Raw genomic sequence first — 27,555 nt, forward strand, 5'->3', positions numbered from 1 at the left:
AATGAGCAAGAAATATTAACGTTATCTCTACATGTTAAAATAACAAAACACGCAATTAGCATTTATTTATGTTTCTATACAATAATAACTAGCTCATTTATTACACAGTAGGAAACAAGCACCACTTCTTCCTTTTTCTACCATCAATGATTTGAGCTCCACATTCACTTCATTCGGAAAAATACAAAGAAGAGTATAAATATGGCAGTAGACGTACGAAGTGAATATCAAATGCAACTTCCTCCGAAATGCTTTTTTAAAAATAAACTTTTTATATTAGACTGATTTCAGATTTACAGAGAAGTTGTGAAGATAGGACAGAGAGTTCCCATATACCCCACATCCAGTTTCCCCTACTGTTAACATTAATGTGGTACACTTATCACAATGTATAAACCACTGTTGATACAAGTATACCTTGTTTACTGCAATCTGCTTTACTGTGCTTTGTAGATACTACTTTTTTTTTTTTTTAACAGACTGAAGGTTTGTAGTCACCCTGCGTCAAGCAAGTCTATCAGCGCCATGTTTCCAACAGCATTTGCTCTCTTTGTGTCTCTGTGTCACATTGTGGTAATTCTCGCAACATTTCACACTTTTCCATTATTATTATATTTGTTATGGTGATCTGTGATCAGTGGTTTCTGATGTGACGACTGTAATCATTATTGGCATTTTTGCTTAAAGTGATGCTCTCTTTAAATAGAGTTCGAGAGGCTACTACAGAATTTTAGAATAGGAAAGCACCTTTACAAACTGGTCCAACTTCATTCTTATCAGAAGGAAAGTGAGAATGAAAAAACGTAACAGAGCTTTCTAACATTTCTATCAAACACTTACTAAGCACTAAAAGTTGTATGCCAGCAACTGTGCCAAATAGCGGTACTAGGGACACTGAAATGGATAAGAAGAGTTTTTACCATATCAGGAAAAACACATATAAATCAATCTCCTATAAGAGTGGGGCGAGTGTGCTGTTGCAGCTGTGGTAAGCATACCGCACACACACGAGGGAACGATGGATCCTGCCTGGGTGACAGGGGGCCCAGGAAGGCTGAAGGGAGGAGCTGACAATCAGAGAAATGCAAATCAAAACTGCAGTGAGGTACCACCTCTCACTGCTCGGAATGGCCATCATTAAAAAGTCTATAACAAACGCTGGAGGAGGCGTGGAGAAAAAGGAACCCTCCTACACTGTTGGTGGGAATGTAAGTTGGTGCAGCCACCATGGAGAACAGTATGGAGGCTCCTTAGAAAACTAAAAAGAGAACTACCATATGATCCAGCAATCCCACTCCTGGGCTTGTATCTGGACAAAACTCTAATTCAAAAAGATACATGCACCCCAATGTTCACAGCAGCATTATTTACAATAGCCAAGACACGGAAGCAACCTAAGTGTCCATCGACAGATGAATGGATAAAGAAGATGTGGTATATATAGAGACATATATAGATATATATACACACAATGGAATACTACTCAGCCATAAAAAAGAATGAAATAAGGCCATTTGTAGCAATATGGATGCAACCAGAGATTATCATACTAAGTGAAGTCAGAAACAGAAAGATAAATACCATATGATATCACTTATATGTGGAATCTAAAATATGACACAAATGAACTTATCTACGAAACAGACCCACAGACATAGAGAACAGACTTGTGGTTGCCAAGGGGGAGGGGGTTGGGATTGGCAGATGTAAGCTTTTATATATAGAACGGATAAACAACAAGGTCCCACTGAATAGCACAGAGATCTATACTCAATATCCTGTGATAAACCATAATGGAAAAGAATATGAAAAAATAATGTATATATATGTATAACTGAATCACTTTGCTGTACAGCAGAAATTAACACAACATTGTAAATCAACTATACTTCAATAAAAAAAAATTAAAAAGACAGGAGCTGACACTGTGCTATACTTTGCAGGTCAGACCGTGTGGAGTGCCTACTATAACCATTCAGACGATCTCAAAAATGGCTTTCCTATTGCTGGTCAGTTAGTAGGAGCACTTTTTATTTACGGGAGGGGCAACACACTGGAGGTACAACAGACGAGTAATGAATGATTCACTTATTTTCTGTAACAGCAACAGCCCAAGATTCTTTCTCTTGGCATAAAAATACCTCACTCCCTTGAGATACCACTTTGGCTTTGGTGACTATGGTGGCAAAATGTATTCCATTACTTAGAACAGAACCTGCTACATAATAAGCACTCAAAATATTTTTTTGAATGAATGAATAATCACTGACACGTAACTTTCAACATGTCTCCCAGGATTACAAAACTCCCTTTGCACTTTATCACATACAAAACTCCTTCCTTATAGAAGCCAACAAACTTAATGTTACAAATAAATTTACATTTTCAAAGTTTCTCAATGACATGCTTTTTTGCAAAGGAGGTGCTTTTGGAATCTTTTAAGTTCTTGAGAGTTTCATGTACACATAAAAAGGAATGCTTTGTGTAACCCTTGCTTCAGTTTCTTGCTCAACCACCAGGAATGACCTCTTTCCTCATCTGTGGAAACCCTTCTTCTCCTGCAGGGTTATCTATCTCTTGAAGGCCTCCCAGCTCCTCTCCTCTCCTGGATCCTCTGTAACCATCACTGGCCACGTCTCCTACTTTGTCGCTAACTTACACTTGGTTTCATGGCTTATTCAACTCAGCTGCGTGAATCTTGAAAACAGAGGATATATCACATGCTGCCTTGGTGTGCCCCACGCCAAAGCAGACAACGCAGAAATAAAAATATACAAGTAAAGAATGCTTGTGATTATGCATGCCGTCTTTACGAGACGACTCAAGAACTTATTTATGCTATATTTCTCTCAAGTATAGAGAGGACCCCTCTCCCCTTTACCAGCCCCCCGACCCCCCTGCCCAAAACCAAATGGAGGACAGATTTTGATTACGCAAACAGTAAATAAGATGTAAAAAAAATACTGTATAACAAAGCCTAGTGTGCCAATCTATGGTGGTATTATTTCTACTAAAAGTCCGTGCTATCAGTGAGGTGGATGGCAATGTGCCTCCTGGGCGTGACACAGGTGCTGAGACACCAGTGACCAACACAGCAAGAGTGACAGTCTGGGCCAGAGATCCATTATGCAACGCAAGCGTCTACTCTTACGGCAGCAGTAGTACTGTGCTTCAAAGGGAAATACTTCAGAAACGCGTGAGGAGAGTCTGGGTACGGGTGCTGCCACAAGCTCAGGCTCCAGTGCCGCTGGCACTAGCAGAGCTGGCTGTGAGATTACGCACGGCGCGCCGAGGATGTGAGCACAAGCGCGCGGCGGAGGGCGTCACGCTGATATCAGAGGGGGAACAAACACGACCAGACGCAGAGGGAAAGGCGAGCAGGTAAGAGCCTCTGGCTGCCTGCTTGTGTCTGGGGAGCAAGCTGTTGCGCGGTGTAACGCCGCGCCTCCCTGACCTACCTGAAGTCGGCTGTGGCTGCGAAGGACTCCATTTCCGTAATGGAGAAGACGCAGAGAAAGCCCTCGCCGCTCCGGAAGTAGTTGTCCCTGATGGCAGCGTAGTCCTCCTGCCCGGCTGTGTCCAGGATGTCGATCTGCACTTCCTCCCCATCCAGCACCACCTTCTTCCGATAGCTGTCGGCTTTGGTAGGCTCGTAGTCCTCCACGAACTGCCAGAGATGAACAGCGCATCCACGTGAGAATTATCCTTACTTCTCAAAGCTGCTTATTTTGAAATACAGAGTCACGTGAAGTTGCCAAAATAGTACTGAGAGGTCACATGGGGCCGTCATTCAGTTTTCCCCAATGGTAAACACTACATTCATTTAAATTTCCATTTCAGGCAATTCGGTGGCTTCCTCTTTTACAAAAAGTGGGGACTGAACAGCTCTAGGCCGCCGACAGCTTGAAAACCGTGCCTTTTTTCTTACTTAGAACAAACACTACACCTGCAAAAACTATTACACAGATATTTTATCAAATGTTTTAAGAACCCCTTCTGTGTGACTCTAAATAAAAACTTTCATGTCAGAATTGTGGAAATAACTTGAAAGTAAGTTAATATTTAGGTAAGCACTGAAAGCACGGTTAAATCTTTTCTTTCTCCAAAATGAACCGTGTCAAGAAAGTGGCTTATACTACCCTGTAAAATGCCAAATCTTGAACTTTGAAATTTCTCCCCAAACTTCCAATTTCTTAAAATAGTACAATTAAACAACTTTACAGTTGTACTTCTATCTTTTACCCCCTAAATCTCACCTCGATATTTTTGATCAGTGTATCATTGTTGGCATACGGGTATGTATACACACATACTTTAGTGGGTTTTTTGTTAGTTCCTATAAATATTTTCATTATCTGATATTTTCTTATTTATTTGCTCAATGTCTAAATCCCCCTATTAGAATTTAACCCCTGGGGGCAGGGGACCTTGATTAGTCTACTCATCACTGTATCTCCAAAGCCTGGAATATGCCTGGTACATGGAAGACACTCAAATAATTATTAAAAAATCAAGCACAGTGTATTTGTAACTGTAAAAGCTACAGAACATTCTATGACAATTACATGCTAATATTTTACAAATATTAAATATTTATAAATATTTATGAATATTTAATGAATAGAAATATTCAGATAGCATATCTGATAATATTATGAATATTAAGTATTTATAAATATTAAATGAAAGTGTAACCATTCCTCAAATGTCAGACGTGAACATTCTTACTTTTGACCTCCTATTGTCAAGAAGGGGACTGACTTAAGGATTAGTTTAAAGACAAGCAGCTATTAAGGTGAATAGCATGAAAAACAGAACTGAACAGATAAATTAGCAATTTCATTTAAAGTACCATTTCAATTTCCCCCTCTCTAAATTGTTTATCATAAGCAACACAACTGATGGATTTAAGAGTTCTGTGTGTGTGAAAGAAATGCTGATGAGCAGGCAATGGAAAGAGACCTTAGGTGGTAAAAGTCCGCAGGATTTTTTTCTTAGAAGACTAGGTTTAATACTTAGTTACTCATCAGAGATCACTCTTCTTAGGCAGGTTGGGAAACCTCTCTGAGGTTCTGTTTCCTCATCTGTAAGATGGGGAAACCACTGCCTACCACACAGGATTTTTTTGAGGATTAAGAAAGAGTAACCATAAATCTTTGCTTCTATTTGGGAGGAAGAAGAATTGAGGATCAATGCTTAAATTTGATTACCAACTCTTAAATCATTTAGCCTTATTAATAGTCCTCTAGGGAAAGAATGTATTGCTGTATATAGGCTGAGACCTTACCTCTGGGACAATAAAGTCTGATACAAATACATGCACAGAAATCTGTAACCTGTCTAGTAATTTTATTTTAGGGACACAGCCTTTTCCTGCTTAGTGTTGAGTGTGGTGCCATGCCAGTACACAATAACTGACTTTTTCACTGAAGTTATTAAAGGACAACTTATGTATATTAACGTCAAGTTTCAATTAGGTACTATATCCACCAGTTCTATTAATTCAAGGTGGGACTCATCATTAAAACACTAAAAATAAAAAAGCCAGTTAGATTGCTCAAAAATAGGTACTGTTTCCAGGTTTTTTAAAAAAATTAATTAATTAATTAAAGTTTGGCTGCATTGGGTCTTCGCTGCTGCACGCGGACTTTCTCTAGTTGCGGTGAGCGGGGGCTACTCTTCATTGTGGTGCACGGGCTTCTCACTGCAGTGGCTTCTCTTGTTGCAGAGCATGGGCTCTGGGTGCGCAGGCTTCAGTACTTGTGGCACACGGGCTTCAGTAGCCGTGGCTCGCGGGCTCTAGAGCGCAGGCTCAGTAGTTGTGGCGCACGGGCCCAGTTGCTCCACAGCATGTGGGATCTTCCTGGACCAGGGCTCGAACCTGCGTCCCCTGCACTGGCAGGCGGATTCTTAACCACTGCGCCACCAGGGAAGTCCCTGTTTTGTTCTTTAAAAGCATAAGGATTTTAAGGACCTTGAGTTCTTGACTTGTTAAATCAAGTTGTATACAAATGTTGACTCTGAACAGAAAAAAAATGATCAGTAGCTTTCAAGAATTCAAGGAATCCATCCAAAACAGCACCAAAACTAAGCTAGAGAAATATTCTCTGAAAGCCCAAACTTTGATATCCATGGTAAAATCAGCACTTACCTCATCATACATGAACTGCAGAGTCAGAGCAGACTTGCCCACACCACCACTGCCTACCATGATGACTTTGTGTAAGGCCAAAGAATTCTGACCCTTCGGCTTATTTGCAGCCATCTTGTGTCACAGAGTTTTCACCAAAGGATTAAGAAGAATCTGAAAAGAATGAAAGAACAAGTAATGCTCAATACATTCTTCTTCAGAATTCCACTGTAGGAAAGAGATTTGATGTCCTTAGGCATCAAGGTATTAGTTTTCATTCTGCAGTGATTTTAAACATATGGCAAATGAAGTATGCTTATTTGGGAGAAGAACCACTTATCAGAGAACACCATGGCAATAAGACAAGTATATGACTCAAGGGCATTTCTCTTATAGTAGTTTTCAGTAATGAGCTTGCTGACCGAAAGTGAAAATTTCCCAGTGCAACCACATGCTGACAATAATGGAGTATTAGTTGTATTAGAATATGGTCACACAGATTACAAAGCAGGCTGAACGATCACTTTGTTTTCATATTAACCTCTATTGGCAATAATTAAAGAGATGTTTCTTCTAATTTCAGTAAGAACTGATGAAAGAAAGAAAGAAAGAAAAAAAGAAAGAAAGAAAGAAAGAAAGAAGGGGGAGAGAGGAAGGAAGGAAGGGAGGAAGAAACAAGGAGAAGAGGAGGGAGGGAAGAAGAAAAGGAAGGAAAGAAAGAAGGAAAGGAAGAAAGGAAGGAAAAACCTCATCCCAACTACTTGCTGGTAGAAATATAAATAGAACCGAATACCGTATACCCCAACTCCCAAGTATCGTAGTACTGGAACACCTGTATATTTTGGGATGGATGGCTAATCTAACTTAAACACCTGAATCTAGTGTGCCCTCACTTTCGTTTACTACATTCATGTGCTCAGCGTGGAAAGACCAGGTTCCCCCAGAGGTTGTAGCGGTGATGCACACTAATGGCACCCCGTTACCTTTGGCCATGGTACCAGGCCTTAGAAGAAGAGGCGGGGAGGTCACAGCAAACACTGCGTCTGTGTGGAGGCCCAGGAGAGGAGACTTGTTTTTAGAGGCTCAAGGTGGCTGCACCTTCCTTCTCAGCATCTCTGACCTGTCTCAGTCACAGCACACCTTTCTCAAGCTGCAACTTACAGAACACCCCCGCCCTGCCTACTTCTGTATCTCAGGCCATCTCTCCCAGCCTGGCCGCATCAGCCCACACTGGTCTCCTTTGATTTTTCATACGCTCTTCTCTGCCTCTTGGCCTTTACCATGCAGTTTCCTTCATTTGGCATATTCTTAATTTGGCTAACTCCTCTCAGTGTCGGAGTTTCAGCCTTACCTGAAACACTCAACCTAAATTAGGCTCTCCCCTGCCCTGTGCTCACATAGTACGTGATACTTTTCTTTCATAACCATTATCACAAGTCGGAATTGCCTGAGTGTGTTAGTTGTTTAATACGGGTCTTCTTCCTAATATGCCAGAAGCAACTTGAGTACAGGCGCCATGTCTACTGGTTTACTTCATGCTTAATGTAACTAATATGCCTTGGCAAGATCAGCCATTCAGTACGTGTGTGTGGAATGAACACATAAATGTTCGAGTCTGACTTAACCTTGGGGAGTGCTCTAGACTGTACTGGTATAAAGCAGCTATCGCTACTAGAGGTTCCATCACAAGCTTGTTAGGCAAGGACAGTCTGCCGTGGGCTTGTGCGCCCCACACTGGCTATGCAGGGCACCCAAGAGCTGGGCACTGCTCAGGCCGCCCCAGAAGTCAAGCCCATAAGCCTATTTGCCCAATACAGAAAAGTCGTAAGAAGAAAAAAAAAAATCCCATAACCTTGCTCTCCATTTAACGACACGAATACATTACACTGTGTTTGAGACAGCTTCAGTCTGCACGGAGCGTAACTGAGATCACACCATGTATGTGGCTTTTGATCCTGTTATTCTTACATTATGTCTAACATTTTAGTAGAGGCAGCTTAAACTGTGCAGCATATGGGAAAGAATCCACATTTGGAGGCTAGATGTTCAATTTAATTCAATAAACAAGGATTGAGCCCCTCTTTTTCCTGGATACCAAGGAAACGATCATTGGATTCTGATGATTACCACTGCTGAGAAACAGTGAAAAGTTAATAGTGTACTTCAGATAAGTAACTAAAAGTCCAAAAGATGCCTCGTCTACGCGTTTATGGAGCGTGCTGTGGCTGGCGTCCCTAAGTAAGGCAGGAGATGACTTCTTTCTCACCATTATGACCCTTACTTGCTGGCAGCTGTAATCACTTCACGGCTACGCAACTACTGTTGTATTTTTAAAACAGTTAATACCACAGGAGCGCAGGGTGTTAACCTATCAATTAATACTCTAAGAGTTCAGTGTGTGCGTTTTTAAAGCAAAACATTTAGCAGTTACACCAACTGTGTTAAAACACTTTCCCTTCCAGAACAATTTACAGTATAGTCTGTGACTTAGAAAAGGCAGAGATTCCCAAAGACATTTTTCCCCAAGTGCAGACTTTCTTTAATAACTGTTAGCTGCACATCCCATACTTTCAAGGAAAGCTATCCAGGAAAAGAAGCCCCCGCCAAGGAGACACTCCTCTGCCCCATTGCAAAAACTTGGCTTTCCATAACTTAGGTCCCAATTCCTAGTCTAGATGTTGGAACTTAAGACAACATACATGTAAATAAGAAAATTCCATTAGTGCTAAGCGCAATGAAGAAACTAAGGGGCACCGGGATAAGGGGGGGGGGAGGGGCTACTTCAACCAGATGGTCAAGGGCGACTCCTTTGAAGAGGCAGCATTTGAGCTGAGACCTGAATTTTGTAAAGGAACCAGCCAGCTCTGAGGGAAGAGCGTTCTAGACACAGGGAAGAGCAAGTGCAGAGGCCTAAGATGGGAGAGGGTTTGCCACGTTCTAGGGGCCAGAGGAGGGCCAGAGTGGATGGAGCCTACGAGTATCAGGGAGCATTAACAGGAGGTGAGACTGATGAAGCAGGAGAGGCCAAATCATAAAAAGCCTTGAAGGCCATGGAAAGGTGTTTGAGTTTTACTATCACTGTAATGGGAAGCCTCTGGAGAGTGTGTAAGCAGGACTGTCACGTAATTTCATTTATGTTTTTAAAAAGATTACCATGGCCAGCGTGTGCAGAATGAATGGTAGAGGTGCAAGAGCTGAAAGCAAAGGAGTCCATCCCGTAGTCCATGACTAGGTTTGGCAGATGCAGGCTGCCAGTGACCTTGGGAAGAGTCACCTCACCAACGAGGTAGGAACCATAGCCCGAATGGGGTGGGTTGAGGAGAAAACGGAAGGTGTAGAAATGGACTTGACTCTGAAGATGAATGGAGAAATGGGGCCATAGATGGACACGGTTTTCTTGTTTGGGTCGCTTTTTAATTATTCTTAAGGGATGTTTATATGATATCATCTAAAAGAGGCAGAAATTAATGAAGAAGAGAAAGGTGCCTCTAGGAGTAGACCAGGGGAGTAGAGACCCAGGGCACACAGGAGCAGGGACAGCTCTTTCTTTGTAATAGGAGGTGAGGTAAAGCAAAGAACAAGGTACAGGTGCAGGCTGCAGACAGATCTGGCTCTTTCTTTATTTAACTGCATCTATTATTTCCTCCGTGAAATATGATTCACACAGCAGTTTAGTGAGGAGTCGGAATTCAAAAGCACGCCTGTCTAGATAGATCAGTGGAACAGGATATACAGAAATAGATCCAAATACATACTATAGTTTAGTGTGTAATAAACGTGGCATTTCAAATGGAGGGTCGGGGAGAGAAGCATAGAGGATAATTCAGTAAATGGTACTGGGACAACTGGTGAGCTATCTGGGAAAAAATTAAGTTGGACCCATTCTCCTCACACCAATATAAATTGTAAATTTATAAAATAAATTTATATAAATCTTTGAAAGTGGATCAAAGATTTAAATGATAAGATGAAATCACAAAAGCACCAGAAAAAAAAAAAACCCACAAAATTTTTGTTTTATAATCTTAGAATGGGAAAGGCATAAAGTACTATCTAAAACTCAAGTCATAAAATAACTTTGATAAATTTTACTACTCAAAACAATTTCTACATGGCAAAGTCTTCTATAAGCAAAATAAAAAGATAAAGATAAACTGAGGAAAATATTTGTGATTCATTTCAAAGAGAAGAGGTAATTTCCCTATATAAAAAGTTACTATAAATAAAACCAACAACTCTAAGAAAATGGGCAAAAAATACAAATAGTCATAGGAAAGGAAATACAAAGGGCTCTAATATGCTCAACCTTGCTGATAAGAGAAATACAAATAATATTAGACTGGATCTCAATTGTTTTACCCATCAGTTTGGTATCAGTATGTTTGCAAGGACCAGCAAACTATAGCCCCCTTGGCCTGCTTTTTGTATGGCCTGCGGCTAAGAACGGTTTTGTGTTTTTGAAGGGTTGTAAACAAAACAAAACAAAATAAAACCAAGAATAATATGCAACAGAGAACGTATGTGGCCCACAAGTCTAAATAATGTTTTCTTTCCACCCTCTACAGAAAAAGCTTGTCCCTCCCTGGTAGACAAACAGGCACATTCCTTCACTGCAGTGGAAGTGTAAATTGGAAACATGGACTAATTAGCAACCATAAAAAAACAGATGCTCTTTACCCATTGATATGGAGGGAGCTAAAACATATTGTTTTTTTAAATTAATTAATTAATTAATTGGCTGCATTGGGTCTTCATTGCTGCGTGCGGGCTTTCTCTACTTGTGGTGAGCGGGGGCTACTCTTCGTTGAGGTGCAAGAGCCTCTCATGGCAGTGGCTTCTCTTGCTGCGAAGCATGGGCTCTAGGTGCGCGGGCTCGGTAGTTGTGGCTCATGGGCTGTAGAGCACAGGCTCAGTAGTTGTGGCGCACGGGCTTAGTTGCTCCGTGGCATGTGGGATCTTCCCAGACCAGGGCTCGAACCCGTGTCCCCTGCATTGGCAGACGGATTCCTAACCACTGCGCCACCACATATTGTTAAAGTGAAAAAAGTAAGATATAGAGCAATATAACTTGTATGCTATGAACTGCATAAAAAGATGAGAAAAAAGGGATTTAGAGGTTTACTTGTTTATATACCAGAAATGATATAAAAAATGGTAACAGGGTTGCCTGTGAGGATGGAAACTAAGTCACTGGTGGACAGAAGCGGGATAATGGCTTTTTGCTAACTACCAGTTTGATTTTTGTATAATGTGAACATATAACTTGTTTTTAAAATTAAAATTAGTCATAAAATAAATAACATTACCCTGTTTATTTCCTGCACTCACTTGGTAAAAATACAATTAACTACTTTCCTGGCACCTTATACAAACTAGGAATTGGAGGACTGAACCTGAATTTTAATTGATATACTTCTCCATGTATGTGTATGCATTTGTGTTTTCCTCCTTCAAGTAACAAGATAGGGACCCTTGAACTTCAAATTGTTTGGTTTGTAGGGTTCCTCAATTATTTTCTATCTTTTGCTGTTCAAACAAATATTTTTTAATTACACAATGGCCTCCTCCCCCCTCCCCCCACCTTTTGGGTAACATTACATCCCTGTGACTTACTTATTTTATAGCTGGAAGTGTGTGTGCACCTTTTGAACCCCTTCACACATTTTGCTGCCTCACCCCCATCCTGGCAACCACCAGTCTGTTCTCTGTATCTATAAGCTTGGTTTTCTTTCCTTTTTTTTTTTTTTTAGATTCCACATATAAGTGAAATCATATGGTATTTATCTTTCTCTGTCTGACTTAGTTCTCTTAGGATAATGCCCTCAAGGTACATCCATGTCACAAAGGGCAAGATTTCATTTTTTTAATGGCTGAATAATATTCCACTGTACATATATGCCACATTTTCTTCAACCATTAACATGCTGATGGACACTTAGGTTGTCTCCATGTCTTGGCCACTATAAATAATGCTGCAATGACATGGGGGTACATATATCTTTTTGAGTTATTGTGGATCATATGGTAGTTCTATTTTTAAAAAGCGATGTCCTAGAACAATACTATAGAATCTATTTGGTTATGGGTGGGCTTCAAGTTTTCAACCTTACTGTTTTCCTCTGCTTCACCCAGAAGCTAGACACCTACACCATGCTCACCATGTTGATTTAAGTTATGAATTACCTGATTTTTCCTCCCTCTCTCCCTCCCATCCTCCATTAACAAATATACTGTGCCTTATTATGTAAGGCACAGTTCTAGGCACTGGGGATATGGAGTTGAATTCCATAGGCCTAGGTCCCTGCCCTCATATGTTTAGTTAACAGGTACCCATACTGTATTGCTTGCTGTTGCCGCTATAACAAACACTATAAATTTATAGGGGCTTAAAACAACACAAAATTTATCATCCTGTTGTCAGAAGTCCAAAATGAATCTTAAGAGGCTAAAATCAAGGTGTCAGCAGGGTGGGTTTCTTCTGGACACTCCAGAGGAGAATCTGTTCTCTACTTCTCCCACTTCTAGAGACTGGCTTTCCTTGGCCCCTGGCTGCATCACTACCATCTCTGCTTCTGTAGTCAAACCTCTCTCTGCCTCCCTCTTACAAGGAGACTTGTGATGAGGAGACCTGTGATTATATTTAAGGCCCACAAGGATAATCCAGAAAATCATCCCCCAATCCTTAACTTAATCACACCTGCAAAGTCCCTTTGGCCACAGGAAGTAACATTCAAAGATTATGGGGATGAGGACTTGGATATCTTGTCGTCGGGTCATTAATCAGCCTACCACACATGGGAGGAAGTGGGTCAAGGCGCTTCAGACCACAAATCTCCAACCCAAACTCTAGGCTCTCTATTTTAAACTTTATGAAAATTTCTAAGAAGTGATCAATCTAGTCCTCCAATACATAATAAGGAATACTCTACGAAGTAAGATCTCAAACACTCTCCGTCCACTAAAAACAATAAACCCAATGATCTTTATATTTCCAGAGTTCATTATTACCTTTTTTAGACTTTCATAATAAAGACACTTACTATTAGGCTTTAGTTTAATAAAACTATTAGCTGGCAGAAGTTCTTACTGAGAGATTCCTTGTTAATAAAGAGATTAAATGGAGCACGCCTCTCCCCTCCAATTTGAACAGCACATTAAAGGCTATGATCACTGAAGTTCAGTTCCTATCAAATCATTATAAACCATTACTAAGCACAAGCAGGTAGAGGCCCCAGTAGTGACTCAACCTTCAAAATGAAAAATAGTTCATATGGATAACTCACAAATGACACTCCCTATCTGCATTAAGAATACCTGCTCAATAAAGGAATTTAGTATAAAGTGAACAATTTTAGAAGAGTTAGAATATACCTGACCAAGAAAGCAAGATACACCATTCTATTTGAAAGGGATTTGAGACTATTTCAGGTTATTACTAGGCACAGATACAGATAATATCACTGGCGTATTTTTCCAACCATTTAAAGAACAGGTATTATTAGTACTATTTAATGTTTTGCAACATAGAGAAAGCCTCCAAATTCTTTTTTGAGAGCTAGCTTAACATTGATGCAAAGTTCCTAACAAAAAGAGACTAAAGGAAAAACAGACTGACTACTGACCTATCATGTAAATATGGTGCAAAAATTCTAAATAAAAAATGTTAGAATCCAGCACATTAAAAGAATAAACCAAAGTGACCAGGTGGGATTCAACCAGATATGCAAGAATGTCTTTATATTTTAGGAAGTCAATGTAATTCTTCATATTAATAGAAGAGAAAAGTCATAGATTATCTCTACATGATCTGGAATGATATTTGATAAAATTCAAAGTCCACTGCTTATACCAATAATGATTTCATACTTAGGCCAAAGGAATCAACTGAAAAATTGCTATAAACAAGAGATTTCAAAGATAATGGTTATATAATCAATATATTATATAAAAAATAAATTTCTTTTCAAATAACCAGTTAGAATATATAATGGAAGGAAAGACTCAATTTACAACAAGACTCACAAAGAATACATAATTAAGAATAAAATTAACACAAACTGTAAGATATTCATGAAGACAATTCAATAATGATATTTAGGTAACAGAAAGGGTGACTTTATGAACATAAATGAAGGTAGATCCTGTTCTTGGGACAAGAAGATTGTATACTGGTAAAGGCATAAAACTCTGATAAGAAAGACTATTAATTTCTAATATATAAAAATCTCTTCACAATAAAAAAAATTTTTGACCACTGAGTCAAAAGACAAAGGACTTGACTTTGGAGTCATCTGATCTATCGCCTAGTTTTCTTTACCCTTGAATTTGTGAAGATAATTTCTGATGTTGATAACTGGCTTTAACTTTTTCTTTAAAGGCAGGTTGATTTATATACAATAAAATCACCCTTTTAATGAGTTTTGATAAATGTATACAGTCATATAACACCACCACAATCAAGACACAGAATAGTTCCATCACCTCCAAAGGTTTCCCCTTACCTCTTTGCAGTCAATCTCCTCCCATCACCCCATCCCATGGCAGCCACTGATCTGATTTCAGTTCCTATTGTTTTGCCTTTTCCAGAATGTTATATAAATGGATCATATTGTACATAGCCTTTTGTGCCTGTTTCTTTTCACCTAGCTAAGGCTTTTGAGATATATTCATATAGTTACATGTATCAGTGGCACGTGCTTTTTTTTTTTTTTTTTTTTTACTGTTTGATAGTATTCCGTTGTCTGGAAGTAGCATAATTTGTTTAATCCATTCACATTTATTTGGGGTGTTTCCATTTTTACAATTTTATAAATAAAGAAGCTATAAAGAGTCGTGTACAGGTCTTTGTGTGTGTGTATATATATATGTTTTCATTTCTCTTGGATAAATACCTAAGGGTGAGACTGCTAAATTGTATGATAAGTATGTGTTGAAATGTTTTTCGAAGTGGCTATACCTTTCTGTATTTCCACGATGTATGAGATTACCAGTTGCTCCACATCCTGGTACAGTCACAGCCACAGTCTTTTCATGCTAAGCGGTCTATTGGATGTGTAGTGGTATTACACTGTGGTTTTAATTTGCATTTTCCTAATGACTAATCATGTTGGGCGTCTTTTAGTGTGGTTATTTACCATCTATGTGTCTTGGAGTTCAAATCTTTTACCCATTTTTAAAAACTGGGTTTTTAAAAGTGAGTTTTAAGAGCTCTTTAGGTATTCTGGAATCAAATCCTTTATCAGAGACATACCTTGAAAATATTTTCCCCCAGTCTGTGGCTTTCTTAACAAGTTTTTTTAAGACTAGAAGTTTTTGATTTTGATGAAGTGCAATTTATCAATTTTTTCTTTATGTTTCAATGCTTTTGGGGTCCTAATCTTTGACAAATTTTAAATGACGAAGAAGCTACTGTAATTTGAATATTTATAAACAAAACCTTACTATTTAGTTATTATTAAAAATAGAAAATGGAAGGACGTCCATGTGAAACATAACTTGTAACTGACACCCTGAACTCTTAGAAGGTCCTCCTTTATTTCAAGATATGCAATCAGCTCAAAAGGAGCAATAGTCAAAGTCAGAAAGTCCCTGAGGCAATGTTTTACTTCTAAAATGTAATAACCTAATATTTTCCAATTACCCAGACTTCACTGAATAAGGACAACACAAAATTATAACAAAGACTGAGCTAAAGAAAATAATGTTCTGTTTTAAGGGTACAATAGTTGAAAGCTGCTTAAAGATGGCTTAACAATTTGCCTGGTCTGCATAATAAAATTTATTTATATGACTTGCCAGACATGTTGTCAGACATCAAAGCACAGACTTTCAAAATCATGGGAACACTCAAATTACTTTACCTCTTTGGGTCTCGGCTTGTTTGTAAAACTAAGGTTAAGATGAATAATTTAGCACATGGAAAATGTCTAAATACACATAGTAAGTACAGGTAATGTAAACATTCAGGCATCTTTTTAGAAGACCCTACCTTTATATGCAGCGTATATTCAGTCCCCAGTCAGTGCAAAATTATTGATATTACCAGCAGCACAAAAGTAAAGCCCTCACCACAGTTAAAACTAACAAAATATTTCTAGAACTCAGGAGGAAGTCATGACTAAGCTGAGACTTGAAAGACAAAGCATTTTAGCAGACCAGGTGAACCTGGGGGTGTTGGTGAGAGATGAAGCTGTAATAAGTAAAAAGAGCCAGAAACAGATGTTTACATGCCAGCAATTGAGATTTTTTTTATCCTTAGAGCAAAGAGAATTACCAGGAGTTTTTAAGTGAGAGATTATGACTCAGAAGGCAGGAAGAGCAGCCGCAGGCTACAGGGCAATGGTGACTAGGGAGAAGATGGGGATGGATTTGAGACATTAAGAAAAAAGCATCAACCAAATCTGGGGACAGATTAGGTATGAGGGGTGAAGGGACAATTCAAGCCAAAGTACCCAACTTCCTGGCTTGAGTGGATATGGGTAAGTAAAGGAAGAGGAACAAGCAGCCTTTTTAGGAGGGGTGGTGGTGAAAAGAGTTGGTGCAAGGAAATGATGGAAATCTACACCGATTTTTTAATGGATCAAAATATTTTAAAAGAAGAATCTAAGTATAGCCTAAGTATAAGCAGTTTTCTTACCCCAGTCACAGAGGTTCTGCTACCACACTATGACTTGATTTCAGCAATGTTGAGAAATAAGCAACAGGGCAGAACCTGAAAGGTGGAAGATAAAAAGACCGATAAACTACTATTTTATAGCTATTTTAACATTTTTCTTTGAACCCCTAAATGTGCTTTAAAATAAGATTATGTAGAAAAATATTTAATAATTATTAATTATAAAGAATATACATTTTGCTTCTGTATTCCTATGCTAACTATGGCAAGGCACATAACAATAATCTTTTGAATTTTGAACCATGTGAGTCTTTTACCTATTTGAAAATTCAATACATGTTATTTACTGAACATACCAGCTACAAAATTGGATGAAGAAGTAATATTCAAGCGTGAATTTAACAGAACTACTAAAAAAGTATGATTTATGTAATTTATACCTGCTTTAGCGTCTACTGCATCCAAGCTATAAATTAGGTGTATAAATACTGTTGAGTTTCTCTTATTGATATATTTATAAATCTGATATTGCCTGTGAAAACTCTGCTGATTTAAGAAGCGGAACCAGAAAAAAATAATTGAATTAACCATGCCTGGGGCTTCCCTGGTGGCACAGTGGTTAAGAATCCGCCTGCCAATGCAGGGGACACGGGTTCGAGCCCTGGTCCGGGAAGATTCCACATGCCGCGGAGCAACTAAGCCCGTGCGCCACAACTACTGAGCCTGCGCTCTAGAGCCCACAAGCCACAACTACTGAGCCTGTGCTCTAGAGCCCACGAGCCACAACTACTGAGCCCGCGCTCTAGAGCCCACGAGCCACAACTACTGAGCCCACGTGCCTAGAGCCCGTGCTCTGCAACAAGAGAAGCCACTGCAACGAAAAGCCCGCACACCACAATGAAGACCCAACACAGCCAAAAATAAATAAATAAAATAAATAAAAATGAAAAAAACACCATGCCTGAATGATCCAACTTAAAAATGAACAGGGCGTTTGATTAACTGAATAAGACATATCAAACTACATATTACAAGAAATACTGACAAAAAGTTTAACAGTAAACAGTCATTAGCAAATGAAATATTTTAAAAGAATCTAAGCATGGCCTCTGGTTTACATGAAGACATCTGTTAAATCCCACTTTGGGATGCACGTTTCATTTAAGTTAGCTCTCTCTTTGTGTAGTGGCTTCCCTGATCTTTTGGTTTGCTTTTGGATTTCTTTTCTGTTTCTTACGCCCATATTCTGAGTCAACATATATTTATTAAGAGTCAGATACTGTGCTAGGCACTGGGAGGGGGGAGGGGAAGGGGGAGGGGGAGGGGGGAGGGTGGGTACACAGATGAGCAAGTCAGAATCCCTGACTTTGAGATCTTACAACAAAGTAACAGATGTGGGGGAGGATGGTATTAAGTTGTAACACACCAGTCTGCCTCCTGCATCCCTTTCCACTTAAGTCACACTTGCTTTTTCTATGTTGTTTTGTTGACTTCATAGCTTCAATTTTTATTTTTTAATTTAATTTTAATTTAATCATCCTGTAGATGTAGAGCAGTCTATTTACCAACTCTTGTAATAGAAGACATCATAGCTGTTTGGAGTTCTTCTAAATTCTAAATGGATAACCATCTATTTCTATATTTAAAATGCTTTTCATGAGGTAGATTTTAAGGAATTGTAATGAATGAACGGATTGTTTAAGGTTTATTAGACATACTGTCCAATGCTTTTCAAAACTGCTATACAACTGTTCATGACATTCCTATTAGCAATGGGCATTCTTTTAAAAAATCTGCTAATTATATATTGGGAAAAAGATCTCATTTTTTCTAATTACGTCTTTGATTACATGATGAGGGTGACCATTTTTTCCATGTATTTATTTATTTTGTGAATTGTTAATTCACATCCTTTACTAATCTGGCAATAGTATCTCCTATTATACTTTTTATACTTTCATGTCACCATTGGCTAGGCTTTCTTTCCTCTTGCTTTCCCAGTCCACTGTAGCAGGTTTCTTCTGTTGCTGGGTAGATCTACTTCCCATGACAGATCAGGAGAGGTAACAGACTATGTTCACTGGCATTTTAGTGGACGGGCTTTACTTCAGGGTTCATGGGCAAGGAACAGGTTGACAAGGTAGGATCTTTCTCCAAACATCAAAATAAGGAGAGTATCCCCTGGAACACTAACTCTTGCATTAGAACGCCTAGTCCTCCTCAGGCTGAGAGTTTAAAAACAAGGTTTGTTTGAAAGTAGATTTCCAAAATTAGCATGGTAACCAATGTTGTGTAATCTTTGTATGGGCTGAGTGAGTGGGTAGCATATCCAATTAGCTCTTGATATATCCTCCTTTAATTACTACCATGTCCTATCGTCTCTTCTGCTCTCTGTTGCTACTGACTCAAGCTTAGAGTCTCTTCAGGACTCTAAGGGGAAAAATAGATTCCACGTGCAGTTTCCCTCATGGGTACGCTGGGCTGGGGCTTCCTCCACCCTGGTTCAGCCATCAACGCCATCTGTTTTCTGTCTTCTGGAACCTGGAAGTGTCTGCTTTGCTGATGGTCACTCCATCTGTTCTCATTCTCAGTTATGGATTTACAAATTTCCGCCTCTACATTTTTTCCCTCTCTGTCATTTCACAGGGAGTCGGGGCTACAGAGGAGTAGGACACATTAATTTAGTCTATTGGCTTTCCCTGTAGATGAGTTAAAATCCAGAGTTGACTTGATTTGGAATGCCAAAATATTTCAGATTTAGAAACTATGAAAATCTCTATTAAAGAGATCTAATTAAAATTAGCCTCAGCTTTTTTGCACAGCAAAGGAAACCACTGACAAAATGAAAAGACAACCTACTGAATAGGAGAAAATATTTGCAAATGATATGACCGATAAGGGATTAATATCCAACATATATAAATAGCTCATACAACTCAACATCAAAAAAAGCAAGCAACCCAATTTAAAAAATGAGAAGAACTGAATAGACATTTTCCCAAAGAGGAAATGCAGATGGCCAACAGGCACATGAAAAGATGCTTGACATTGCTAATCATCAAGGAAATGCAAATCAAAACCATAATGACATCACCTCACACCTGTTAGAATGGCCATCAGCAAAAAGACAACAAATAAATGTTAGTGAGGATGTGGAGAAAAGGAAACCCTTGTACCTTGTTGGTGAGGATGTAAACTGGTGCAGCTACTATGGAAAACAGTACAAAGGTTTCTCAAAAAACTAAAAATAGAACTACCATATGACCAAACAATTCCACTCCTGGGTATATATCCAAATAAAAACAAAAAAACTAATTTGAAAAGATACATGCACCCCAATGTTCATAGCAACATTATTTACAATCGCCAAGATACAGAAGCAACCTACACACACGCTGGAATATTACTCAGCCATAAAAAAGAACGAAATCTTGCCATTGCAGCAACATGGATGGACGTGGGGAGCATTATGCTAAGTGAAGTCAGACAGAGAAAGATAAATACTGTAAAAAAAAAAAAAAAAAAGCAACAAACTAGTGAATATAACAAAAAGAAGCAGACTCACAGATATAAAGAACAAACTAGTGGTTACCAGTGGAGAGAGGGAAGGGGGAGGGGTAATATAGGGGTAGGGGAATAAGAGATAAAACTATTAGGTATAAAGTAAGCTATAAGGACATTGTACAACACAGGGAATATAGTCAGTATTTTAGAATAACTATAAATGGAATATGACCTTTAAATATTGTGAATCACTACATTGTATACTTGTAACTTATTTAATACTGTACAGCAACTATACTTCAATTAAAAAAAACAGCCTGAGTTTTAAAGAATACAATTTATTCAGTACCAGTTATGAGAATAAATCCGTTTCCTGATGTCAACCGAAGGAAAATGCACAACCTTAAAGCTGCATGTTATGTTTTATTTGGGGACCTTCTTGAGGATGACAGCCCAGGAGACAGCCTCTCAGATAGCTCTGAGGAACTGTTCCAAAGAGGCAAGGGAGGATATATAGGAGTTTTTGCTGGGGGGGGGGGGGGGACAAAAACTGCTAATCACAAAAACCAGACATCTCAAGTTAATGATTTTAGTGCTTTTCTATGTATGGGAAGATGCAAGAGTCTGGGCTCACTGAAATTATTCCTTAGATATGCACCTTAGCTATCTAGGGCCAGTATCGTGTTTTTCTCCACCCTGAATTCCTCTCAGGGCGCACCGTCAGGGTGGCCGCAGTGGCTGACAGCTTGATGGCGGGCAACAGTCACTGTCTACCAGAATGGCAATTTTTGTTTACTGAAATGACAAGGCAACTTTTTTTTGTCCCCACCAATGCGGGTGAGCAAAGAATCACAAATAAGGAAGCAGCTAGGACTAGGCAATATCTGGCATAAAAAGGAGTTAAGAGTGAGGCACGAGTGGGAGAGAAGAGAAAGGAGAGCCAGTAGTGTTCGTTGCTACAGAGAAGGGTTGAAATGATTTATCTTTAACGTTTTCTTTACAGCATTGGGACTGGTTAGCTAAAACTCAATTTATAAGGGAACATATTGATCAGTCATGGCCCTGCAAATTAAGCACTGAAACCATTTTAACAAACCAGGAATTTAAGGCTAAAGTTTAACTCCACAGCAACAAAGAAAAACTCCCTTTGTACCAATTAAGCTTTACTACAGCTCTTTCATAGACGACCTGCTGAGTTTCTACTTTGTGGAACTGTGGCTGAACAGCCAATTCTTTTTAAAGGAATAACAAGGAGCTGCTAAAAAACCAGAAAGAAAGAAAATATAAACTAGTAACCTTTGAAATTCTGACTTGCTATGCATGGCACCCCGTACCACTCCAGTCAGGTTAACCTCTTGGTATGTACTGTAAGATGCTCACTGTTAAGTATGGCATAGCAAATATACAGAAAATATCATTTTAAATTAAAAACCTCCTCTGACAATGAATATATTATCTGAACTTACATTTAATGACAACTTGAATATTATCAATTAAATTCTCCATTGCAAACCTGTTTACCACGGGTTCACTTCCAAGGGCTATGCTGAATGCTGTTGAATAGTCCTAATCTTACGGTTAGTGTTGATCACCACGCCATACACGCATGCAGCATACATGCATGCATGCATGGGACTTGAGCTCCCTCCCCCCTCAACAATTTTTCATGATCCTAAAAGTAACATGTGCTCATCGTATATAACGTGGAGAGTAAAGAGAAGAAGGGAAAAGTCACCTGTGTCGTCCTATCATCCACTGTTAATATTTTTGAATTTTTATCTTCTTCTAGGACTATCTTATACAAAGCATTCAACCAGTCATATGGCTCAAGAAACTGGAGAAAAATTCTGAGGAGAGCAGAAAAGAAGAGAAAAAAGGAGATTTAAAAAATCATAATACCTGGAGATGGGACAACAACATTGGAGGAAAATAAATAATATTTTCATTTATTGAGATACTTTTTCAACTGCTAATTATCTCATGAAACTCTCAAGGCTTCTTTATAACTATTATCCACATTTTACAGGTGAAAAGAATTGAGCCACACAGAGCTTTTTAAAAGGTGCCCCAGGGCTTCCCTGGTGGCGCAGTGGTTGGGAATCTGCCTGCCAATGCAGGGGACACGGGTTCGAGCCCTGGTCTGGGAAGATCCCACATGCCGCGGAGCAACTAAGCCCGTGAGCCACAACTACTGAGCCTGCGCGTCTGGAGCCTGTGCTCCACAACAACAGAGGCCGCGACAGTGAGAGGCCCGCGCACCGCGATGAAGAGTGGCCCCCGCTGGCCACAACTAGAGAAAGCCCTGGCACAGAAACGAAGACCCAACACAGCCAAAAATAAATAAATAAATAAATAAATTTATAAAAGGAAAGGTGCCCCAAATCACACTGCTGATGTGGAGCCAGGATTTTTAAAAATCCAGATCCTGAGTGTTTACCACCTAAACTTCACTACCACTATGGAAGAAAATGGTTGAGAATGAGCTTTTTTACAAGGCTTAGGGCACAGATGGCTTTAGACACAATTTCTTTTAAATATAAAAAGATAATTCTCAAGGGTGGCACAGAAAAGCTACACAAATCATTTTATTTGGGTAATAACAACCTAAATGGGAAAAGAATTTGAAGAAAGAATAGATACATGTATATGTATAACTGAATCACTCTGCTGTACACCTGAAACTAACACAACATTGTTAATCAACAATACTCCAATATAAAATACAAAGTTAAAAAAAAAGTCAGTGGTACTGAAAGAGCAATAGTCATACCAAAAGAAGCCATATTATAATTGCATTTATGAACACAGAAATTTCATAAAATACAAACACCCGAATTTTACTTCTTAATAAAAGAATAATTCATTAGAGTTAAATGTGTTTTATCCCAGGAATACAGTAATAACTTAATATTAAGAATGGCATAAAATAATATAATCACATGATTAGGCCCAATGAGAAAAGCCACATAATCAACAAAAGAGAAAAGAAAAAGGCATCAGAAAAATTCAGGACTCCCTCCTGATAAAAACTTTTCTAAGGTAGATACCAGAGGCTGCCCACTGTTCGTGTATATACGTACTTCTAATGAAATGCTTCACACACAGATTTGAGAGCCATTCTTGTACAGGAGCCACACTAAACTTCTCTGTATTTTAAAAAAGTATATATGCCACTAAAGCAAGCACATTCCATGTGTAGGGAATGCAAATTAGAGAGAAGGTGATAGTGGGAGGAAGAAAAATAGCTCTGAATTCTCTTTTCTGGGTTTTAATATTCTTGTCTATGGCTGCCAGTGAATGAAGCGAAAAATTCTGCTCATAATTTTGGGCATATCTAGCACCTACTTACCCAGAGATTTCAAAACACTGGTTAATAATAAAAGCACAATACACAAGTTAACATCAGCAAAGGGAGATAGCTACTGTTCAAAGAAACTGATCCCATTTTCTCTCGGCTACATTACAATTATGAATCATGTAGGTAAGCTGCATTGTGAGTCATGTGAGTCAGGGTAAGTTAATACTGAACTGTAGCCAGTTTACTACTGTTCATTCTCTTCTTCATGAAAAGGCAAAAGTGTATTTGAAAAGTACAAAATTCTAAGTTTAAGTTATATGAAAGATAATGTGAAGTTACAAACTAGGAGAGGAAAAAAAAGGACTTTGGAATTCCCTGAAAATCATGAAAACATCTTGTAGCACCTAGATTTTTCTTCCCAAGATTGAGTACTGATAAATCTTAATTTGAGATTTGATCATATCTTAAAGTTAAAAATGACAGTAATTTGTAGAGTCATAAAACTAAAGTTTCAGTTCATGACCAGACAACGGACTATATAAAAAACATACAAGTCTGTATTAAAAACAAAACAAAACAAAACTTCTACGGTAAAAGAAAAATGACCTGAAGGGAAGATTCTCTCCACAGGTGGTTTTAAGCAGGAATTCCGATTCACTGGTCTAAGACGGGGACAGTGTCTACGTATTTTGTAAAAAGCTGCCTAGATAATTCTAATTGCATCCTGGTTAGGAATCATCACTCTGTATGTATATCTATAAAGTTGAACCATATCAAACTGCCAACATGAGATTTCCTTTTTTACATACAAAAATAGCAATTTCATATGATTCACCTAATAGAAAGTGGCCAAGGATTAAAAACAGCGAACACTTACTGAATGCTGTATGACTTTGTACCAGGCACTAAGTTCTTTATACCTGTTGTTGAAAGTCTGATAACACCAGGCAACAGGTGGGCAGAAATAAACCTAGACTCTGTATGGTGAGGTGAGGGGGACAGAGAGGCAGTTGAGAAAGAGGAGAGCTGAATCAGGGGTGATGCCATAGGGCAAATTATTGTTATGCTTGGGATCAAGACCACTGGGGGTTACAGATGGATTGATGGTGGCAGGAGAAGAGACTGGAGAACGTTAATTTAAAACAAGTTCCGCATTTAGCAATTTATGTGGTCAAGGAAGGGACCACCCTTCTCAGTAATTTCCAACAAGTCTTTAACTGCAGGAAAACGGACTAGAACGCAAGTCCTATTCCTCTGAGCGGGGGAGGTGTTGGGGGTCAGGGGGGGAGAGAAAGGGAGTGCGCTCTCTCTTTAAGGAGTTTTTTGAGTACAGTCATGGCTCGTCAGGAATGGTCAGGAATCGGAGGCTGGGCAGCAGCCCCATGCACAAGGAAACCTCCAATCTTTTCAAACTGTATCACTAAACACCCAATCATACATTTAAAATTAAAACATTAAACATGCGCACCTAAATTCAAACCAGTGGTTAGAAGCACAGTTGTTAATATCTCAATATCGTTTAAGGTTACAGGCTTCAGCTAATAGAGAAGACAATTTCATGATCAAAGAGAGAACATTTGGAAGGTCCAGGCCCCAGAGAAAGTGAGATTTTCCTGGAGACCTCATCCAATACAATATCCTTTGGTATACTAGTCTATTTCTTCCAATTTTACATGTGATATGATTTTAACAAGTTACTTTCATTTTTACCTAAAAGTTTTACTGCAAGATATTTTTTAAAGTCAGGTAAATGTAATGCAACTGAAGAACCACAGAAGAAGTCTCAATAATAACCCAGCCCTCTTATTTTTCAGATGAGGAAACAAGGGCTTGAGAAGAGTTAAGTCATTTGCCAGAAATTCAACAGAAATTTGTGGTAGAGTTAAAACTGAAACTGACCCAGGATGGTATGATCCAGCAGATTCTACGTATCTGTGCCAGTGTAGTTAGACCAGATGTGAAATCACTGTGTACTCGCAAATGACTTTTGAAGCAAATACCCCTTACCCGCTCTCACTGTTTTGCTCTATCCCCAGATCCGGGGTTCAGTTCAAGGGATGGGCTGAGCATGTCTGCTCTCCTTAGTAACTGGTACCCATTTGTCGGTCTCCACACCCACCAACCCACCGTACTGGAGGGCCGTTCAACGAATGGAGTCAGTTTAACTAACCTCCTGAGGGACTGGCTTCAATGTGATCTAGTAGTTTTATGTTACGCCAGGTGTTCAAAAACGTGGTCTTGGTTACGCAGTGACAGGTGCTGAATGAAGACAATGAGACCTGTTACAACAGACTCTCTGTAACAACAAAGCATTCATAAATCACCTTTTTTCCTTTTTGGGTTCTTGCTGTCATCAAGAATCAGTAGTGGCCTCACAGAGATTATACAGTTATGGTTATAACTAACCAAATTAGTGAACCTTAACTCTAAAGGTTTGAAAGGAAAAAAAAAAAAATTAAAGCTCTTACATGCTATTTTATAAGATTTCATATTGAGAAACAGCCAGCATGAACAGATGAGGCCTGTATTTGTTTAATTCCAGCAGACTAAATTCTTAGGCCTAAATATAGTTGTCATTCTCATAAAGCCAAGAAATAGAAGCAAGAAAATTCAAGTAGTTCTGAACTCTGAATTGCTAGTTATATTTTGGTTGACAGGATGCAACTATAATGTACAAAGCATGAGAACAAATTTAAGATATCAGAGTAGAGGTTTTGATCTTGCCATGCCTCCCAAAAGCTATATACATACGAACTAAAATACCAAAGGGACTGACACAAATCCCCTTATTATTAACACTGCCTGTCTTTTATATAAGCACCACCTATCACAATAAAAAGTAAAATCAGTTTGACATGGCTTACTTAAAATTCGTCAGACTCCATATTGCTCTTGGGTTAAAATTTAAATTCCTTAATATTGTCTACCTATGTTATCTGCCCCTTTACTACGCTTGTCCCTTAAACCTTATATACCTCAATCCTGATGCATTTTTCAAGTTCTACTAACGAAATATGTGTAGACAATTTGGGGAAGTTTGGATTAAATGATAACAGGTAAAGTGGATTTGTAGGTAGTTGAACAACGTGGTACCAAGGAAGGTTAATAGACTCTATAGGGACTGGCATGACATATTAATGACTTGAATATAGAAATAAAAGGTATGGCTGAAATGAGTTTACAGTCATCACAACATTTTCTGGATGCTATGTTCAGACCCACACATCTTTTTTCAAATAGGAATAATAAACTGCAATTACAGCATGAAGAAAAGATTAAGGAATGGGAAAAGAAAAACTCTGGCTATCAAAAAAGTTTATCTAACTACTGTGCTAGTCTATATACTTTTTAGAATTTTATTTGTAACAGCTTTGAGGTATAACATAATAAACAGCACGTGTTCAAAAGTTTGCCCCATTATAATCCCCTCTTCCACTCCCCCGCCAATACATCAATCTGCTTTCTGTAACTATAAATAAGTTAGCATTTTCTAGAGTTTCTACAATTATGTAATATGTACTCTATCTGGCTCCTTTCTCAGCATAATTTTGAGATGCATCCCTGTTGCTGCTGTATCAATAGCTCATTTCTTGCATTGTTGCACAGTATTCCATTGTATGGATACACTACACTCTGTTTATCCATTCACCTGCTAATGGACATGTGAATTTAGTTTTTGACACCTGTTGACAAAGGTGCAAAAGGCAATGCAGAAAAGAAAGAACAGTCTGTCAACAATGATACTGGGACAACTAGATATCCATATGCCAAAAAAATGAACTTAGATCCGTATCTTCCACCATATACAAAAATTAAGTCAAAATGGACCATTCCTATATTTAAAACCTAAAACTACAAAACTTCAAGAAGAAAGCATAGAGTCAGGCATATGATCTTGAATTAGGCAATTTTCTTAGATATAATACCAGAAGTAAAATCCAGAAGAACTGGTACTAAATTGAACTACATCAAGTACTAGTTTTTTTGGTTTTTTTCTGTCTGGGTAAT

The 27,555-nt window shown here is 38.7% G+C and overlaps 1 protein-coding gene across 3 annotated transcripts in view; it reads right to left on the reverse strand.

Moving 5' to 3' along the window:
- Positions 1 to 27,555, reverse strand: part of RALA (RAS like proto-oncogene A) — a 72,161-nt gene that overhangs the window by 14,963 nt on the left and 29,643 nt on the right. For 2 of the 3 annotated variants that reach the window (XM_061197572.1, XM_061197575.1), the window contains 3 exons: positions 16,767 to 16,841; positions 6,152 to 6,304; positions 3,459 to 3,667 (listed from right to left, as the gene is read on the reverse strand). In XM_061197572.1, the coding sequence (XP_061053555.1) occupies positions 3,459 to 3,667; positions 6,152 to 6,265 (323 nt within the window). In that variant the 5' untranslated portion in view covers positions 6,266 to 6,304; positions 16,767 to 16,841. The remainder of the gene's footprint in view (positions 1 to 3,458; positions 3,668 to 6,151; positions 6,305 to 16,766; positions 16,842 to 27,555) is intronic. The other variant, XM_061197573.1, reaches the window with a different exon arrangement.

Source organism: Eubalaena glacialis, chromosome 8, assembly GCF_028564815.1.
Source record: "Eubalaena glacialis isolate mEubGla1 chromosome 8, mEubGla1.1.hap2.+ XY, whole genome shotgun sequence".
NCBI classification, from domain to species: Eukaryota; Metazoa; Chordata; class Mammalia; order Artiodactyla; family Balaenidae; genus Eubalaena; species Eubalaena glacialis.